Genomic DNA, 19,673 nt, shown 5'->3' with positions numbered 1-19,673 from the left:
TTGTAGACAATAGGACATCGTTTTTCTCTTTTTACTTGTGGTGTTAATGCTCCTGGCCATTGTGCCAGCAAGCCAGGATCAGCTGAGTAATACTGAATGAAAGGGGAAACCCCATAACTAAGAAGCAAGGGATAGAGGGAGGCAGTGGTTGAAAGTTAGCTCTCTGAGTGGTGCTGGAAATTGTAAAAGGAAGGAAACCTGGGGAAACTTTCAGTTAAACTGGAACGAGGGTTTAAAAGGTAGTTTCATTGAGACCATTTTTTTTTTTTTAAATCCAAATTTTCTTCATCACTCTAAGGGTATGTTTACCCTTCCAGCTCAGGATGTAATTCCCAGCTCAAGGAGACACACCCATGCTAGCTCTGATCAGCCTAGGGTGTTAAAAAATAGAAGTGTAGCTGCAGCATCAGAGATGCTGGGTACAAACTGAGAGCAGCTAGCCCTCATGCCACCACAGCTACTCTTCTGATTTTAGCACGCCATCTCAATCAGAGTGGGTGGTATATCTTCTCGACCTGGGAATTACACACTCATGTGTTCACACCTGCCCTCAAACAGAGGGGTACAAATTTGTTCTCTTACTATCTTGGCTTTCACACAGTAAAAATATCGAATTCAGGTGTTTGGCACTTAAAACTTTGATTTCTCTAGCTACACCAGCAAACCAATGCTGCTGGAGAAATTAGCGTACTTGTGCTGCCAAATGAAAGAATGGCAGTCATAAAGTGTTCAGTAAAACATTTGAGGTGATTCAAAATTATACGGTAATTCTGACAAACCTCAGTACATTTCTGTATCCTTTTTGACAGCAGGCCTGGAGCCGGCGCACAGGTTATTGATTAATTTATGATTCTTTTCAGTTACAGGACGGATCATGTACTAGGAATAAGTGATTTTGAAATATCTATCTTTGGATGTATATACTGTGTATGTATAACTTTAATGTTGATATAGGCTTAATGTTTTTTTACAGTATTATATCAGTTTTTGCTTTGTTCTAAGATTGGCACATATTTCCACCTTTCCTATCTGTTACTCCTCCTTCAGATAGATGATCGATAATTAACCCCAGAAATGTTTTTCTTTTTTTTGTTTTTTAAATTCTATTAAAGGCATCATTAAAAAGATGCTGAATGAAGTTTTACTTACCTACCTAAAATTTAAATTTTGGGTCCTGAACAGGCTGATGGGCCCTTTAACAAAGGTTCTTTTAAAATCTCTTTAAAATGTACAGATATCGGTTTAAACTTGATTTTGAAGTACTGGATGTGATAGTTCATACAGGCTACACTTGGCCCAGAGATAAAGGTTTGTATACCATCTCACAGCTCCTCAGTTTTGGGGTCAGTTAAGCATCTAGCACTACTACATGGAGGTAATTCTTAGGAGGCATCATACATGGACTTTGGCCCTTTTGTGCCACCAGTGGATGGGCTGACTATCTGGCCTGGATGTATGTAGGATGTCAGCATTTGAAATATGCAGTGTAGTTGTAGCCGTGTGAGAACCAGCATATTAGAAAAGGTGGGTGTGACGTTCCTCTTTGTGTTATCTGGACCTGGTGATCTGCTAGGTCACTCCAATCCTTGACTCTGGGAGCCAGCCTTACCATGCTCTGTTGTGAGAAGCCCACTCCTGGGCTGTTCACACACATCCTCTGGCATGTAAGCTGCTCCTTGGCTTATGTAACCGAACGACACTAGCCAATATCTCCAGTCCCAGACACAACCCTAGGAACCTCCGCCTTGCAGTGTCCAGTTATTCCTGCTGGATACTGCAAGCTTATATGAGTTTGTCAATGTAGCAAAGAAATCAATATGTTCCAGGCTTGTTATCCCAAGGGGAGTCTGACACGCTTCAAACCAAATGCACTGCTTCAGGTAGTATAAACAAGCAGATTTATTAACTATAAAGATAGATTTAAAGTAATTATAAGTCAAAACATAACAAGTCGGATTTGGTCAAATGTAATAAAACCAAAACGCATTCTAAGCTGATCTTAAAACTTCCAGTGCCCTTACAAACTTAGATGCTTCTCACCACAGGCTGGATGGTTGCCTTTCAGCCAGGCTCTCCCCTTTGATCAGCGCTTCAGTCGCTTGGTGGTGATGTCTGTAGATGGAGGTGAAAGAGAGAGGAAGAGCATGGCAAACATCTCTTCCTTTTATCATGTTCTTTCTTCCCTCTTGGCTTTGCCCCCCCCCCCCCCTTCAGGGTCAGGTTAGCATTACCTCATCGCAGTCCCAAACTGACCAAAGAAAGAGAGTCCAACAGATCCTTTGTTGTTGCCTAGGCCAGTGTCCTTTGTTCCTGTGAATTGCCCCTCTGCTCTTGGGGAGTTTTTGCCTGGGCTTGCCTTAAGCCATGAGGACACATTTTCAGCATCATAACTATATACATGAAATTACAACCCATAATATTACTATAACAACAATGCTCAGTGCATCATGAGCCTTCTGAAGACACCCAGCATGACAAACTTTGCATTGGATACCACACAGTCATTTTACAAGAATGAACATGGGGGTGCTGGATGTTTTCCCCAAGGTACAGAACATCACAGTGGGTGAGGTAATAGCTTTTATTGGACTGACTTCTGTTGGTGAGGGAGACATCTGAAAGTCAGTTTCCTTAGTTTGAAGCATAAATAGGTTAAAAATCAAATCCAATAACATCTTGCCACGTACATGGTGTTTCACAAAATTATACACTAGTTTAGGAGCTGCTGGATTCAGAAGCCCAAAAATGTCTCTATTCTGGATATGAAACCTAAAAAGAAATAGACGCAAAGGACTACAGGTCATATGCACTGATGGAAATGAAAGCAGTTAATCTAGAAGACCTACATTGAGAGATGGCAGCTGCCCAAACACCATAGTTGCTCTGTTTTGAACCCATCAAAAATTATGTATTATTCTAAATCTGTATAGGTCCAAGAAAGACATCCAGTTTTATTAATTGCAATTCAGCATTTTAGAATTCAAGTAGATGCATTTTAAACCACACTGACAATGAGCTTCTGACAATAAGAGTTCCTGTAGCCATGCAACCCTAGCACTTTTTTTTTTTTTTTTAGGTCTTTTAGTCTTTTTAAGCCTGTAGCCCTTGTCCTCAGCCATGGGTTTGGTCTCCTACCTACTATGATTGTAGCTGTGTACAGTATTCTAAATCTTTTCTCTCTAAATCCTAGTAAATCATAGAATTACATTCACTAACCTCTTCTGATTCCACAGACGACAATAGTATTTGGGACAGAATCTGCCATGTTACAGCAGTGTAGATTCAGAGTAAATACTTTTTATTCAGTGGAGTTATTCCAGGTGTCCACTGGTGCAACAGAGGTCAGATTCTGATCCTACATTTGTATAAGAACAGCAGCCTAACGTTCTGTCTGCATAAGAATAGCTGACTAGGGTAAAATATATGCAAATGTTTAGTATACTTATAGTAGTTACACAGGATTGGTGCATGAAATGTTCTAGGTTTGGTTTATCTAGAAATATATAGCAAGTGACCCCTCTGATTTGATAAGACAGTTTTGCAAATCTCTTACTAAAAGATAAAATACAATAAATGTTTTATTCTACTCTGGGGGGGGGAGGGAAATCTAATTACTTCCTTGTAAAGACTGTTTTCTGTTTTATTTATTTTTAAAAGGATTGCTCCCAACTGAACTTAAGATGCTTGTTGAAGACCAGTCAGAATACACAGCTCCTCAGGATGGCAATCTTGTATATAAATTGTTCAGTTTGGATGACCTGCTGTTACTCGTGCGTTGCAGTGTACAAAAAGTAAGGACAGAGCGACGATCCTGTAATAAAAGACTAATCAGAAAGGTACATATCCTGCTTTTGGCACCTTTACATATGTGCTTGACTGAAACTTGTTCCATTAACAAAACTTCTATTTAAAGTTCACTAAGGAGATAAAGGCATTGCCTCAAGCACTGCAGTATTGTTTACACACACTTATTCCTTTAATATATCTCATCCAGTCCTCACTAATACATCCTTTCGTATTTTATTCATTTCTGTAACTGTCCAATTTCTGTCCATTGAGCAATTATTTTCTGTAGGGAGTGAGGCAAGGATTACTTTTGACTTGTGTAGCCCCATTTAGTTCATGCAGTTAAGTACTTTTGGGTCTGATCCTTCACTACTTACTGTGGTGACACTCCCACATTGGGAATTTGGTGTCATTACACCACGCAATGTAATGGCCTGTTGGGAAAGATAGGCCCCATCCTACAAACAATGACTCCTGTGAGGTTAAAGGCAATTGGCTATTCACTTGAATAAAACTATGTACGTGTGTAACCGGGTGGACTCACCCCTGCGGCGCCTCCTACTGGTTGCTCTCCAAATAGAGTTCAGTCCAGCTCCGGAGCGCCCTCTGCAGGCCCGTGATCCACCTGTTCTTCTGGCCCCCCTGTGGCCCTTCCTGGACCTGGTGCCCTTTTACATGGGGTGCTGCCCCCTAGCAGTAACCCCTTTCTTACTCTGTCTGGGTTTCCCCTTCCTTGGGAACCCCCCACCCTACTATCCCCACTTCGCCTCAGTAGTGGTTACTGCCCAGTCTCTATTTAGTGCCCGTTCGCTGGGGCAGACTGCAGTATCCAGTACTCATCATTGGCAAAGGGGGTTTGGACCTGCTGCCTTGGCCTAACCTTAAGTTGCCCTCTGCAACCTCCCAGTACCTTCTGCCCTCTGCTAGGCCACAGCCTGGGGCTTTCCAGGCCAGAGCTCCCCAGCTCCTTAGCCTGTCCCCCAGCCCTGCTTCACCCTAGGTACCTTGTCTCATCTACCAAGCAGCCAGGCCCATCTCTCTCTATCACCAGAGAGAGACTGTCTGGGCTCCTGGCTTCCCTGCCTTTTATAAGGCCCTGCTCCTCAGTTTGGGGCGTGGCCCCCAGCTGCAGCCACTTCCCTAATCAGCTCAGCTTGAGAGCAGCAGCTCTCAAGCCCTGCCAAGCTGTTTCTAACCCCTTAAAACCCCGGAGCAGGGGTCCACCCTGCTACAACGTGCTTAAGTATTTGCAGGATCAGGCCTGTAATTCTGAGGTTCTTCATGACCATAAGTACTTCATTTTGCTCTTCGTGTTACCTGTCCATTTCTGATCTTTCAGACGTTCGTATTTAGGACACAGTTGTTTCTTGAGATTTATGAACCTAGAGTCTTTTCAGTTTTTATTGATGTTAGGCTAACTGCATGTTTGATTTTTGAATGTTGTTTTCTTGGTGTGATTGCAAATTTATCGACCTCATACTCCATATTTGGGAGTAAGAGTAGAATTGCCAACTTTCTAGTGCACAAAACTGAACACCCCTGCCCTGCCCCTTTCCTGAGGCCCCGCCCCTGCTTGCGCCATCCCCCCTCCCTCCCTCACTTTCACCAGGCTGGGGCAGGGGGGTGAGGGCTCGGGCTGGGGGTGTGGCCTCTGGGGTGGAGCCAGGTACGAGGGGTTTGGGGTGTGGGAGAGGGGTGGGGTAGGGGATTGAGATGCGGGGGGTGGTATAGGCTCTGGGCTGAGGATGCTGGCTCCGGGTGTGGCCAGAAATATGAGATTCAGGTTGTGGGAGAGGGCTCTGGTCTGGGGCAGGGGGTTGGGGGGAGTAAGGGCTCCAGTTCTGGGGGTGTGGGATATGGGGTGGGGCTGGGGATGAGGAGGTTGGGGTGCAGGAGCAGGCTCAGGGCTTACCGCTGCTCCTGAAAGTGGCCACCAGGTCCCTGCGGCCCCATGGTGCATGGGCAGCCAGGGAGACTCTGCACACTGCCCCCGTAGTTCCCATTGGTGTCAGTTCCTGGCCAGTGGGAGTTGTTGAGCCGGCTCACAGTGTTGTGCACGTCCCTGGCTGACCATGTGCCTAGGGGCCACAGGGACTTGACAGCTGCTTCTGGGAGCCGCAGGGAGCCTGCCTTAGCCCTGGGCGCCCGCTGCGCCACCGACCAGACTTTTAACAGCCCAGTCGGCAGTGCTGACTGGAGCCGCCAGGGTTGCTTTTTGACTGGGTGTTCCAGTCGAAAATAGGATGCCTGGTAACCCTAAGTACAAGCACTGTACTGGTTGGAGCAAGGAGGCTATGTGGAGGGAATGGTACATAAAGGGCAAGTTTGTGACTTAAGCATAGGATCAGAAGCATAGGATCAGAAGTTAGGAGATCGCCGCTCTATTGCTCGTGCTCTCACACTTTGTGTGACCTTGAACAAGTCAGTTAATCTCAACTGTACGCTCAGTTGCCACACTTGTAAAATGGAAATAATTATAATTACCTTACAAGACGACTACCCTCCGAGGACCGTGGCCGCTGGACAAGCAGCCGCCGAAATGCCGCCGCGAAGGAGTGTCATCAAGAGGCATCGCCGCCAAAATGCCGCCGCGAAGGAGTGTCATTAAGAGGCGTCACCGCTGAAATGCCGCTGAAATTCGGCGGGATTTCAGTAGTAGCGCTTCTTGACGTTGCCACTTCTCGGTGGCATTTCGGCAGCTGCTTGTCTGGCGGTTAGTAGGCGGGCGCACATGGATGCTCCAGCAGGCACCATGGCGCCCGCAGGCACCGCGTTGGGGACCCCTATATTAGGTGATATTGAATGAAATGAAGTAGGGAGAAAAATTTTAAGTGGAATTTTCTCATGTCACTCCTACAAAGCTTTGTCTCATCTTTTTTTCCCCTATACTTTGCCAATCAAAGGTAAAGGTAGTCATGATGGTTTGGGAGCAATGGTCCCAAACTGCTAGAAAGACTGGAGGAGGCCATAGAGTTTCCCAGAACACAAAGAGGGATGGTAGGAGGATTCGGGTTTGCAGGTGGGCCAGAAGATCCTATCTCTGTTTCCAGAAGGCCCACTCACCCACTTCATTCTGTTAAAAAAGCTGCTATGAAATGTTTCACAGCAGATTGTTGCACTTGAGAAACAAAAGTCTATCTCAGTAGCATGGGAATTCCTAATATTCCAGTATAGACTTTGCCTAGCTGGGAATCAAAAACTTACTCTGAAATTATCAGGGGATTCCTATGTTTTGAGTAGATCCTCTAGTCTTTCATTTAATGAACTTGGCATGTTACCTCATGCCTGAAAACACATACAACTTGTGAGACTCTTGGAATATGTGAGCATGTTGCCTATCTCTGTTAATGCAGAATTCAGTCTCCATTATGATTTGATTATTCCCCAAAATTAACTGATCAGTACATTATTTGGAGGAGTTATTGCTGTTTAGATACTAACTCATTTCTTGTAAATGCTTGTAAGTAACTACCTAGTACGTTGCTTAAATCCTGATGATGACAATTTTTTGTTTGTAGCTAGGGTATTACACATTTTCCCTCAAGCTTTGAGGGACAATAGTGTTAGGGGGAGGTTTACGTTAACAGAGGTTTTAACGCGTTTCCCCCAAAAAAGGTAATTTTTTAAGTGTAAGCGTTGATTTGGGGATTTACGGGATTTTAGTATTTGCACTGAATTTCAAATCTTAAAAATTCATAATTACTTTGTATTAATAGTGGAGGAGTCTTCCATGGGAAGGTCAACATGTAAATTAAAGACTTCTAACATCTCATTTTGTCAGCTCTTCAGGGCTTCTGCTTTCATTCACAATCATAAATATGAGCTTTGTTATTTATTAATAGTTGTACTTCCATTTGCTGAAATTTAAAGCTGTGCGTACAAACTCTAAACTTCTGAAAGAATTTTAGGGTGGGGGGAAAGCTTTATTTCCATTCATTGTAGATAAAAGAAAAACTGATATTCTATGTATTTTAAACACAAAATGTTAGTGTTAAAATGGAAATTATATTTTTGGATTTTAAATGTGGTTTTGGTATACAATATGGATGGCATTTTCCTTTCCCTCTAATGGGTTAATTCAGAAATAGAACAACTGTCTACTTTTTCTTGAATTCCTGGAGGTGGCAGCAGATCACAGAGATGTAATAACTGTATCTAATTATTAGATTGTAGTTTGCTTATACATAAACGCTTACTTAGATTCATTTTTCTATTTCTTATATTTTTCACATTTCTTTAATATAAGATTTGTTTAAATTTACGATGTTTCATGTAAAATGTTCTGTTGTACCAAAAATCCTGTGTAATTATTTCTCTTGTTTCTTGAGTGAGTGAACTGTGATGGTTGTCAAATACTAAAAAGTAATTAAGGTGCTGTAATAACTTGTAGATAATTAATGGCCTTTTGGCTGATATTATTTTTACTTACAGCATACTCCAGTTTACATATTGCCAAAAGTAGAATATCAAGCCTATTATGGAGTAGAAGCTCTTACAGAAAGTGAAATATGTCGGTTGTGGACAGAGAGCTTGTTGCATTCTAAATGCTCATTTTATGTTGGTAAGTTTGTTTATATTCTTGTCCAATACTCAAACATACAAATTTAATTGTACCTGTGATTTTAATCACAAGAATGGTGTTTTTCTTCATTTGGTTACTGATTTATTCACTTATGGCCTCTTAGTTTATTACTTTGCAAAGTAGTTAATAAAACAGTATTTACATATTGCAATGAGAGATTAGATGTTTGGCTAAGATGATATTGAGTCATTTGGTTTGATGTTATAGTGAGGGAAAAGGTAAAGTGCCACAATTTTTTAATTTTTTTAAAGTGAGATGAGCAATACTTCCTGTGTGTTCAACCCCTTGATGATGAATACAAGGAGAATGAAATAAACGGCAAGGGAATTTGAATAAGTTGTGTCATTGAATCCGCTTTCCTCTTCTAAGCTTTAGCCTTTGTGAGTGAGACTGTGTCATAGCAAACAGAATTTCCCCTTTGACCTCGCTCTATCCCAGACATTGTGACTCACATATTTTAATTTTAATATGTCAAAGTTTAAAAAAACTTGCAAGAGCAATTCTTGCTTTTTTCTGAAACTGCTTGTTCCACTTTAAACACTTAATGTGCAAACGTTTTCATACAGGTAATTACAAAAATTGAAAATACTGTACAGTTTCAAAAATATAAGGAACTGGGAATAATTTTCTGGTTTGTGGTTTTGCTGCATTCTGTACAAACATTTTGTAACCTTTCTCTACTATTTCTGTTTTAAAATTGTGAAACACTAAACATCTTTAAGAGATTGCACTGAATGTAGAATATTAGGATTTCACTTGTCTTGTTATCTTTAAGCAACAGCTCCTAACATGAGGGAGAGAGTATCAAATCACATAGTAGACAAAAAATTCTAGTTTTATCTGTAATTTTCCCCAGAAGACTTGAACATTGCACTACCTTACCTAGAATAACAAAGCATTTTCCGCCAAGCGATTGCTCCTACTTCAGATGAAAAAATGTTCAACTAACAGTGTGCTAGTCCCCACCCATGTCTGTCTGATGCCTGTGGTCTTATTTCCCAATATGCCTTGTGATTAGAAACAACCCTAACTAGAAGGGGCCTCAATATTCTCTGTCCTCTAACATGTGAAAAAGAAGGGGAGGAGCCACTTCTGGTTGAAATGGCATGGGAGGAATGGAATGGGAGGAATGCATCAGTAAAGAGAGAGCTTGTGGAAAAATACAAATCTTCAGTGGGAGATATAGTGGATGTAGTTTGGAACTTAGAAAATAGGAGGAGGTTAAAGCCAGGGTGACAGCCTGGGAATACCTAGGACTTAATTTTGTAGAGGTGTGGCTTTCTCAAAACGCTTGTCTCTCCAGGAACCACAAACATACTTCTTACAAAGGAAAAAATGTCTAATGCTTTGTTCATGATTGTACAATTAAAATTCTGAAATCAGGAAATGCAAAACTTAAACTTCCTACAACAAGGTTAACATGGCCATGGGGCATATCCTGTGAATAAAAACATATTGAACTAAACACTTAACAAAAACTAACAGAAAATACTACATATATGTAGAGCTGGCTGAAAAAAAAATCCCTTTCTGCAAATATTTTAATGTTTTGTTCCACTTTGGCAAGAAACTTTCTCAAAAGCATCAGAAACTTCACATTTTCCATGGAAAGTGTTTTAAAGAAAACCTCTGTTTCAGGAGAACCAAAATGGAATTTTTTGCTTTCCCAGCCACCCACAGGGTGAAATTGACAAGAGCCATTCCAGTCTAGCTGCTGGAGAGGCAGAGGCCCTGGAACCCTGGGTCCTCTTCCTCCGAGCCAAACGCTCTGGGTGTAGGGAGGCACAGCCCCCCGGCCCTGGGCATCTCTGACCTCCAGAGCTATAGAGAGGCAGGGAAGTAGAGCTGTGCCTCTCCCTTCCCCAGAGTTGCAGGGAGAAGCTTGCCTGTGTTTTGACTAAACTTTTGTCAAATCTGTAATAACCAGGTCTTACATATATGTAGTGTGGCTCACATTAACGTAACTAGGATCCCTAACTAAGATTTATAGGTCATCTTTATATTGGTAACTTGCTGCTAGCTAATAAATAGGGTAATTTACAGCAGATGTGATGTCTACTTTGTTCAAAAATGTATTTTTTAATGAGTTTGGCACTCAGCTTGTGGTCAGAGAAATCCTGTTTGTACAGAGAATGAATGTTCTACAGTTAGGACTGCTTCATTTTCCTGTTGTAGAAAAAGCTTGTCTTATTTTGTTAGTTTCTATAGCAACTGTTGTGGCCTGTGGTTCCAGTTGTTCTCCGAGTTCATCCCTTTTAGGTGGTTCTCTCTTCCCCCACTGCCCCCCCCCCCACACACACACATAACAGCTTCATAGCAAAAGAGTTTGTATTTGTCTCTTAGAGCTGCTGAGTTATTTTTATCCTAACCTTTACATACAAACTTCCCTTTTTTATCCTAATCTTAAAAGTATAGAGTGAAATCTAGTCATTTTTTTAAAAAGTAACCCTTACGTCTGAATTCCCGTTCAATTTTAATGGCTTTTACTACCACATTTTCCTATTTTTTAATTTGTTTTTTTTTCTCTTTCTCTCCATTGCTATGTGAAGAAACCCCACAAATGGGAAAATAAATGACTTATGGGCGTGATTCTACTCACACAAGTAGTCTCTGTGGACTATGCTTCTGAGTAAATTTATGCATATAGGCTTGGGTGTTTTCAAAGAGGCCTAAGAGAGTTAAGCCTGGTCTACACTAGGCGTTTAAATCGGTTTTAGGAGCGTAAAACCAATTTAACGCCACAACCGTCCACACTAGGAGGCACCTTATATCGATTTTAATGGCTCTTTAAATCGGTTTCTGTACTCCTGCCCGATGAGAGGAGTAGCGCTAATATCGGTATTAACATATCGGAATAGGGATAGTGTGGCCGCAATCGACGGTATTGGCCTCCGGGCGGTATCCCACAGTGCACCACTGACCGCTCTGGACAGCATTCTCAACTCGGATGCACTGGCCAGGTAGACAGGAAAAGCCCCGCGAACTTTTGAAATTCATTTCCTGCTTCCCCAGCGTGGAGAGCTCATCATCACAGGTGACCACGCACAGCTCATCAGCACAGTTAACAATGCAGTCTCCTGAGAATCGAAAAAGAGCCCCAGCATGGACCGCTCGGGAGGTAATGGATCTGATCGCTATATGGGGAGAGGATTCAGTGCTAACAGAACTGCGTTCCAAAAGACGAAATGAAAAAGTATTTGAAAGAATTTCTAAGGCTATGACGGCTAAAGGCCACAGCAGGGACTCCGTGCAGTGCAGAGTGAAAGTTAAGGAGCTCAGACAAGCCTACCAGAAAACCAAAGAAGCAAACGGAAGGTCCGGGGCAGGTCGAAAAACATGCCGCTTCTATGCTGAGCTGCATGCAATGTTAGGGGGCTGCGCCACAAGTACCCCACCCCTGACCGTGGATTCCGAGGTGGGGTTGTAATCTCTGCCATGTCTGAGGATTATGCAGGCGGGAAGATGAAGAGGAAGAAGAAGAGGAAGACCTAGCAGAGCACACAGCACTCCGTGACCCCCAGCAGCCAGGAGCTTTTATCACCCTGACGGAATTACCCTGCTCCCAGCCCTCACAAGCAACTATTCCACAGAATGACGCCATGGAAGGGAGCTCTGGTGAGTGTACCTTTGCAAATAGCAAACAGTGTTTTTTAAGCAAGCCTTTTTTAATGATTGATTTGCCCTGAGGACTTGGGATGCATTCGCAGACAGTATAGTTACTTAGAAAAGTTTGTTAACATGTCCGGGGATTGAGAGGAAATCCTCCAGGGACATCTCAATGAAGCGCTCCTGTAGGTACTCCAGAAGCCTTTGCAGAAGGTTTCTGGGCAAGGCATCCTTGTTCCGCCCACCATGGTAGGACACTTTACCATGCCATGCATGTAGCAAGTAATCAGGGATCATTGCGTGGCAAAGCATAGCGTATGGTCCCGGTGACTGCTGGCATTCAAGAAGCATCCGCTCTTTATCTTGTTCTGTTATCCTCAGCAAAGTGATATCGTTCAGGATAACCTGGTTAAAAATCAGGAATTTAAGTAAGGGGGGTGGCCATTTTTCTACTGGGTTCGTGGAATGCAGCAGCTTAAAAACACTTTCCTTCACGTGGCGGCGGGGAGGAGGAGTGAAATGCCGATGATCTTTTCTGTTTGGTCACTGGCGAGGCGATCTTCCCCAAGCTACCGGACAAGCAGTGGGTGGGGGGGAGGGGGAAGGTTGTTGATTAGCAGGGAGTGGTATTAGCGTGGTATTAGCCATGCGTTGGGGTGGAGGGGTAAATCACTGAGACAGTGGCTTACCATGGCCGCATGCAAGCTGAATTCTGATGCCTGGACCTGATGTGTCTGTGAGATCTGTAACCCCAGAGCTGCAAGCAGTCACTATTAAGATGAAAAATGCGACCTTGTAGGGAAATCACATGTGCTAGGTGAATAGTGATGTTCACTGTGAAACAGTATAACAATTGTTCTGTAAAATGTATCTTTCTAAATATTTATCTCCCTATGCAGCTGCAAATTTTTCAACCATCCCTCCTCCATCCCAAAGGCTAGCACAGATAAGGCGGAGGAAAAAGAAGACGCGAGATGAGATGTTCTCGGATATTATGGAAGTTACACGCAATGAAAGAGCTCATCTGAATGAGTGGAAGGACGTGGTTTCAAATTACAGGAAAGAGGCCAGTGAACGTGAGGACAGGAGGGACAACCGAGATGAGAGGTGGCGGCAGGAAGACCGGCAGGAAAATCAGCGGTGGCGGCAGGAAGATCAGCGGTGGCGGGATGCAACTCTGGGGCTGCTGCGTGATCAAACTGACATGCTCCGGCGTCTTGTGGAGCTTCAGGAACGGCAGCAGGATCACAGAGTGCCTCTGCAGCCCCTGTATAACCACCCTCCCCCCTCACCATGTTCCTTAGCCTCCTCACCCAGACGTGTAAGAACGCGTGGGGGGAGGCTCCGTGCACCCGCCCACTCCACCCCCGTGGACAGCCCAACCAAAAGGCTGCCGTTAGTCTGAATTTTTTTTTAATGGCCTTCTCCATCCCTCCTATCCTCCTCCCAAAGCACACCCTTACTTCTCTCCCTCTTTTTATAATGAATCAATAAAGAATTCATGCTTTTTAAATGAGTGACTTTATTTGCATAAGTAAGCTGGACTCGAAGGGGGAGGGGGAGTTGCTTACAGGGACTGAGTCAATCAAGGGGGGGTGGGTGTTCATCAACAAACACAGCAGTCACACTGTACCCTGGCCATTGATGAAGCTCGTTTTCAAAGCTTCTCTGATGCGCACCGCTTCCTGGTGTGCTCTTCTAATCTCCCTGGTGTCTGGCTGCGCGTAATCAGCGGCCAGGTGATTTGCCTCAGCCTCCCACCCCGCCATAAAGGTCTCCCCCTTACTCTCACAGAGATTGTGGAGAATACAGCAAGCAGCAATAACATAGGGGACACTGGTTTGGCTGAGGTCTGAGCGAGTCAGTAATGTGCGCCAGCGCCTTTAAACGACCAAATGCACATTCCACCACCATTCTGCACTTGCTCAGCCTGTAATTGAACAGATCCTGACCACTGTCCAGGCTGCCTGTGTATGGCTTCATGAGCCATGGCATCAAGGGGTAGGCTGGGTCCCCCAGGATAACGACAGGCATTTCAACATCCCCAACTGTTATTTTCTGGTCTGGGAAGTAATTCCCTTGCTGCAGCCGTTTAAACAGAGTAGTGCTTCTGAATACGCGAGCGTCATGAACCCTCCCTGGCCATCCCACGTGGATGTTTGTGAAACGTCCCTTGTGATCCACCAGTGCTTGCAGCACCATTGAAAAGTACCCCTTCCGGTTTACGTACTGGGTGCCCTGGTGCTGCGGTGCCAAGATAGGGATATGGGTTCCAGCTATCGCCCCCCCCCGCAGTTAGGGCATCCCCTTGCAGCAAAGCCATCCACTATGGCCTGCACGTTTCCCAGAGTCACAACCTTTCGTAGCAGCAGCTTAGTGATTGCTTTGGCTACTTGCATCACAGCAGCCCCCACAGTAGATTTTCCAACTCCAAATTGATTCCCGACTGATCGGTAGCTGTCTGGCGTTGCAAGCTTCCAGAGGGCTATTGCCACTCGCTTCTCTACTGTGAGGGCTGCTCTCATCTTGGTGGTATGGCGTTTCAGGGCAGGGGCAAGCAAGTCACAAAGTTCCATGAAAGTGCCCTTACGCATGCGAAAGTTTCGCAGCCACTGGGAATCGTCCCACACCTGCAACACAATGCGGTCCCACCAGTCAGTGCTTGTTTCCCGGGCCCAAAATCGGCGTTCAATGGATAGAATCTGCCCCATTACCATCAGGGTCTCCAAAGCGCAGGGGCCCGCGGTTTGAGAGAATTCTGTGTCTACGTCCTCATCACTGTCATCGCCGCGCTGCCGTATCCGCCTCTTACTCGCCTCGGTTCGAAGGTCCTGGTTCAGCATATACTGCACGAGAGTGCGCGAGGTGTTTAAAACATCCACGATTGTGGTATTGAGCTGAGCACGGTCCATGCTTGCTGTGCTATGGCGTCTGCACAGTTCTCCAAGCAAAAAAGGCGCGAAACGGTTGTCTGCCGCTTTCAGGGAGGGAGGGAGGGAGGGGTGAGGCTGTACCCAGAACCACCCGCGAAAATGATTTTTGCCCCATCAGGCACTGGGATCTCAACCCGGAAATGCCAAGGGGCGGGGGAGGCTGCGGGAACTATGGGATAGCTACAGGATAGCTACCCACAGTGCAACGCTCCAGAAATCGACGCTAGCCTCGGACCATGGACGCACAACACCGATTTAATGTGTTTAGTGTGGCCGCGCGCACTCGATTTTATAAAATCTGTTTTACAAAACCGGTTTATGCAAATTCGGAATAGTCCCGTAGTGTAGACGTACCCTTAGGTGCTAAACTCCCATTGAAAGTCATTTGGAATGTTGGGCACTTCACTTCCATAGACCTTTTTAAAATCATCGTAAGAATTTAAAGGATCAGTGCCTAGGCAGGGGAAACGATTAAACTGATTGTACATAGAGTGTTGTCATATTCATCAAGTAAACAAAAGGAAAGAAATATTCTCTCACTAATCTTTCATCTATAGTAATTCTAGATGGCAGTTGTAATAGTAGGTAGACACACAGAGACATAAATTGACAGAATCCCTTTAACCTTCCTGCAAAAGAACATTGATCACTTTCTATATTCATCTGCTTCACTGTGGGAAATAAACCTAGAGTGTTGCACTTTTGGATTGTTTTTGCTATGACTAAAAGTGTATTGGAAGACCGTTAGTGAAATTCTGTCTATCGGGTTACATTTCTAGTAGCATTGAGGTAAAAATAGTTTTTGCTCTGAAACATGACTTCCAGTGGTAATGATACTAATACCCTCTTTAAGATACTTTGTAATTAAAAATATATGATAAACTACTAGCATGATACTGGCAACCATCCTCTTCCTGATGTGATACCAGAAAATAAAAGATATCAGTATGCCTACTTCCATGAAATAAGGGAGTTCCCTTTCTGTAGCATGCTTCTCTCTTCTGACTGTCTACACAGAAGCTCTTCCATGGATGTTGGACAGGGTTCTAGCTTTGTGGGGTCTGAGAGGGCAGTGAAGCCAGCATGTTGGCTGTTGATTCTCACCTTCTCTAACCTGTGGAGGAGAAACAGTGCAAGTGATACAATAGTTTTCCTCTTTGTGCCGTGGAATCCCAGGACAACCACAATGCAGTTAGCTTAACTATTTAAAACAAATAAACTGGAACAATGAAGACTGATTTTTGCAGCTTGTGTGTCCAACCTAAATGTACAGGTTTGTCTGCTGGCTTTGATGACTTTAAGCTAGAGCTTTGTGTGTATGTATAATATATTGATATGTGGAGTACTGGTTCCCTTGGAACCTACTGTATACATGGTTCATAGCCTCTTCCCATAATGAGATGTGCTCAGTTTCATAATGTTGGCTGAGAAATAATGAATTTCAGCCTGAAAAAGATGAGTATATCTGCACTTTATGTTCAATGCAAATCTAAACCATAATGCCTTGGCAACATTAACATTATTGGTTTGTAGTTATGTAAACGTTAATAAGCACTTAAAATGAGTAAGGTGCTATTTAGATTCTGATATGATGTAGGCTGATTACTTTGTTTACCTTTAAATACTTATGTCACTTGCAAATTTGCTTTTGCTTAGGTTGAAGGCCTATGCAAAGCCCTCTGTGTTCCTTGACCCTCACCCTCCACAAGACTCTATACTTTGGGGAGTGGGATTGACGGATCAATGGCATAGAATGAGGGATTTCAACTCACCTCTCTGTGTGAAGGGGAGCCTTGAGTGAGGCCAGAGTGAGGTCAATTGAATCTGTGCAGTCACTATTCCAGGGTTACACTGCAGTGCCTGCATAGACACACACTGCTGTGCAGTTGCTCCAGGTCTGCAACAAAGGAAACTATCTCTGTATCATGTGTTTCCAAAGAGAGACACTCGTGCTTGCTGTGAACACAGTAAATAAAGTTGAGATCAGCTCCCTTGGTTTAAAATGGGAGCTGTTGTTTCTCAGCTGATAAAAAGGTAAAAAAAATTGAGTTGTCTCCCTTCTTGTCATTCTTTTGTGTATATTAGGTATTTTCAGGCCTTCATAAGTACCTAGATAAAAGCTAATAAAAAAGACTAGGTTACTATTTTCCGGAGTCAAATGAGAGCAGCTCTGTGCCAGTTGTCCTTTTACAGTTTCTAATCCATTAAAAATAATGACGTCTTTTTAATCTTCCACAACTCCAAATAATGGATTACCTAATGGTTGGCATTGAATGTAAAATAACTGGGATGAGCAATTTGAATATAATGGTTGTTTTAAAATTCCTTGGTTCTACAAGTGCAGATTTGTAATGAGCTTGTGAAGTCCACAAAATATATAATATTTTCTCTTTCTATTCATGTTTTTTCTGTTTGCAGTAAACTTTTTTGTATTTTCCAACAATGAAATTCTGATTTCCCCCATGGAAGCTAGAATGAGAGGGGTTTTCCAAGAGGGAGCTCTCTCAATATGTCTTGGGACAGTGGATCTGATTCGCTAGCCAACCCTCACCATTCTCCTGACCTTCTCTTGTTTAAAATTTGACAAGCTGGGAAGTTTGAATCGCTGGTTTACATCTGTGTCAAAGTGGTCTTTTAGCAAGATTGTCACAAATGGCAAACTCAGACTTGCAAATTACAATTTTTCAAATAAGAAAAATCCAGATAGAAAAGGGAAACAGGAACCCAGGTGTTTGGATAACACAATGAGGAGTTCAGTATAAAAGCAAACATAGATATAACCCAAAAGGAAAAGCCCACATAGTCTGTAAAGTGCTGAAACATAATTATTCTCATCACAAAACAGTTTTAGTTTGAAACTGACAAGTCAAGCCATGGTGCTTGGGAGAAGCTCTCTGTAAACATCTGCAAAACTAACTTAGTATCAAGTATCAGAGGGGTAGCCGTGTTAGTCTGGATCTGTAAAAGCAACAAAGAATCCTGTGGCACCTTATAGACTAACAGACGTTTTGCAGCATGAGCTTTCGTGGGTGAATACCCACTTCTTCGGATGCAAGTGGTGGAAATTTCCAGGGGCAGGTTTATATATGCAAGCAAGAAGCAAGCTAGAGATAACGAGGTTAGTTCAATCAAGGAGGATGAGGCCCTGTTCTAGCAGTTGAGGTGTGAAAACCAAGGGAGGAGAAACTGGTTCTGTAATTGGCAAGCCATTCACAGTCTTTGTTTAATCCTGAGCTGATGGTGTCAAATTTGCAGATGAACTGGAGCTCAGCAGTTTCTCTTTGAAGTCTGGTCCTGAAGTTTTTTTGCTGCAGGATGGCCACCTTAAGATCTGCTATTGTGTGGCCAGGGAGGTTGAAGTGTTCTCCTACAGGTACTTGCACAAATACAGACAGACATTATCTTCCTTTCCAAATGCAAACGGATGGACATCATACCAAATGGACTAAAGGTAAAAAATCCACTGCTATCTACATACTACACAGACCACAGTGAGAGATTATGCCATACTCTATCAAAGAAACTGAGGAACCACCTGATCAGCCTCCTATACAGCAAACAGGAAAACATCAAAAAAGAGCTCTCCAACCTGGAGACTCTCATCAATAACCAAACTTCCATACAAACAGACTTCACTAAAATAAGACAGGAGATCTACATCACTCACTTCACCTCTCTACAAAGGAAAAAGGACTGTAAGCTGTCTAAACTCCTACCTGCCACATGGGGCCACAACCGTGGTACCCCTAACCCACCCAGCAATATCGTCAATCTATCCAACCACACACTCAGCCCAGAAGAAACGTCTGTCCTATCTCGGGGACTCTCTTTTTGCCCTGCCACCCCCACCAACAGGATACAGTTCTGCGGTGATCTGGAAGCCTACTTTCGCCGTCTCCGACTCAAAGAATACTTTCAGGACAACACTGAACAGCGCACTGATACACAGTTACCCTCCCACCAACAGCACAAAAAGAAGAACTCCACATGGACTCCTCCTGAGAGTCGAAATGACAGTCTGGACCTATACATTAAATGCTTCCGCCGACGTGCACAGGCAGAAATTGTGGAAAAACAACATCACTTGCCTCATAACCTAAGTCGTGCAGAACACAATGCCATCCGCAGCCTCAGAAACCATCCTGACATTATAATCAAAGAGGCTGATAAAGGAGGTGCTGTTGTCATCATGAACAGGTCTGACTACCAAAAGGAGGCCGCCAGACAACTCTCCAACACCAAATTCTACAGGCCACTTCCCTCAGATCCTACTGAGGAATACACTAAGGAACTGAACCATCTGCTCAGGACACTCCCTACACTAACACCAGAACAAATCAACATACCCTTAGAGCCCCGACCAGGGCTATTCTATCTACTGCCCAAAATCCACAAACCTGGAAATCCTGGACGCCCCATCATCTCGGGCATTGGAACTCTCACTGAAGGACTGTCTGGATATGTGGACTCTCTACTCAGACCCTATGCCACCAGCACTCCCAGCTATCTCCGTGACACCACTGATTTCCTGAGGAAACTACAATGCATTGGTGACCTTCCAGAAAACACCATCCTGGCCACCATGGATGTAGAGGCTCTCTACACCAACATCCCACACGCTGATGGAATACAAGCTGTCAGGAACAGTATCCCTGATGATGCCACAGCACAACTGGTTGCTGAGCTCTGTGCCTTTATCCTCAGACACAACTATTTCAAATTTGATGACAATATATATCTCCAGATCAGTGGCACCGCTATGGGCA

At 43.7% G+C, this 19,673-nt stretch overlaps 1 protein-coding gene across 2 annotated transcripts in view; it reads left to right on the top strand.

The window, feature by feature from the left end:
• The window catches only part of ICE2 (interactor of little elongation complex ELL subunit 2), a 59,207-nt gene that overhangs the window by 31,822 nt on the left and 7,712 nt on the right, over window positions 1–19,673 (top strand). For both annotated transcript variants that reach the window (XM_039492848.1, XM_039492847.1), the window contains exons 10-11: window positions 3,658–3,836; window positions 8,218–8,347. In XM_039492848.1, coding sequence (XP_039348782.1) covers window positions 3,658–3,836; window positions 8,218–8,347 — 309 coding nt within the window. The remainder of the gene's footprint in view (window positions 1–3,657; window positions 3,837–8,217; window positions 8,348–19,673) is intronic.

This window comes from Mauremys reevesii, linkage group 10 (assembly GCF_016161935.1).
Source record: "Mauremys reevesii isolate NIE-2019 linkage group 10, ASM1616193v1, whole genome shotgun sequence".
NCBI classification, from domain to species: domain Eukaryota; kingdom Metazoa; phylum Chordata; order Testudines; family Geoemydidae; genus Mauremys; species Mauremys reevesii.
This window is presented reverse-complemented; position numbering and strand designations above follow the sequence as displayed.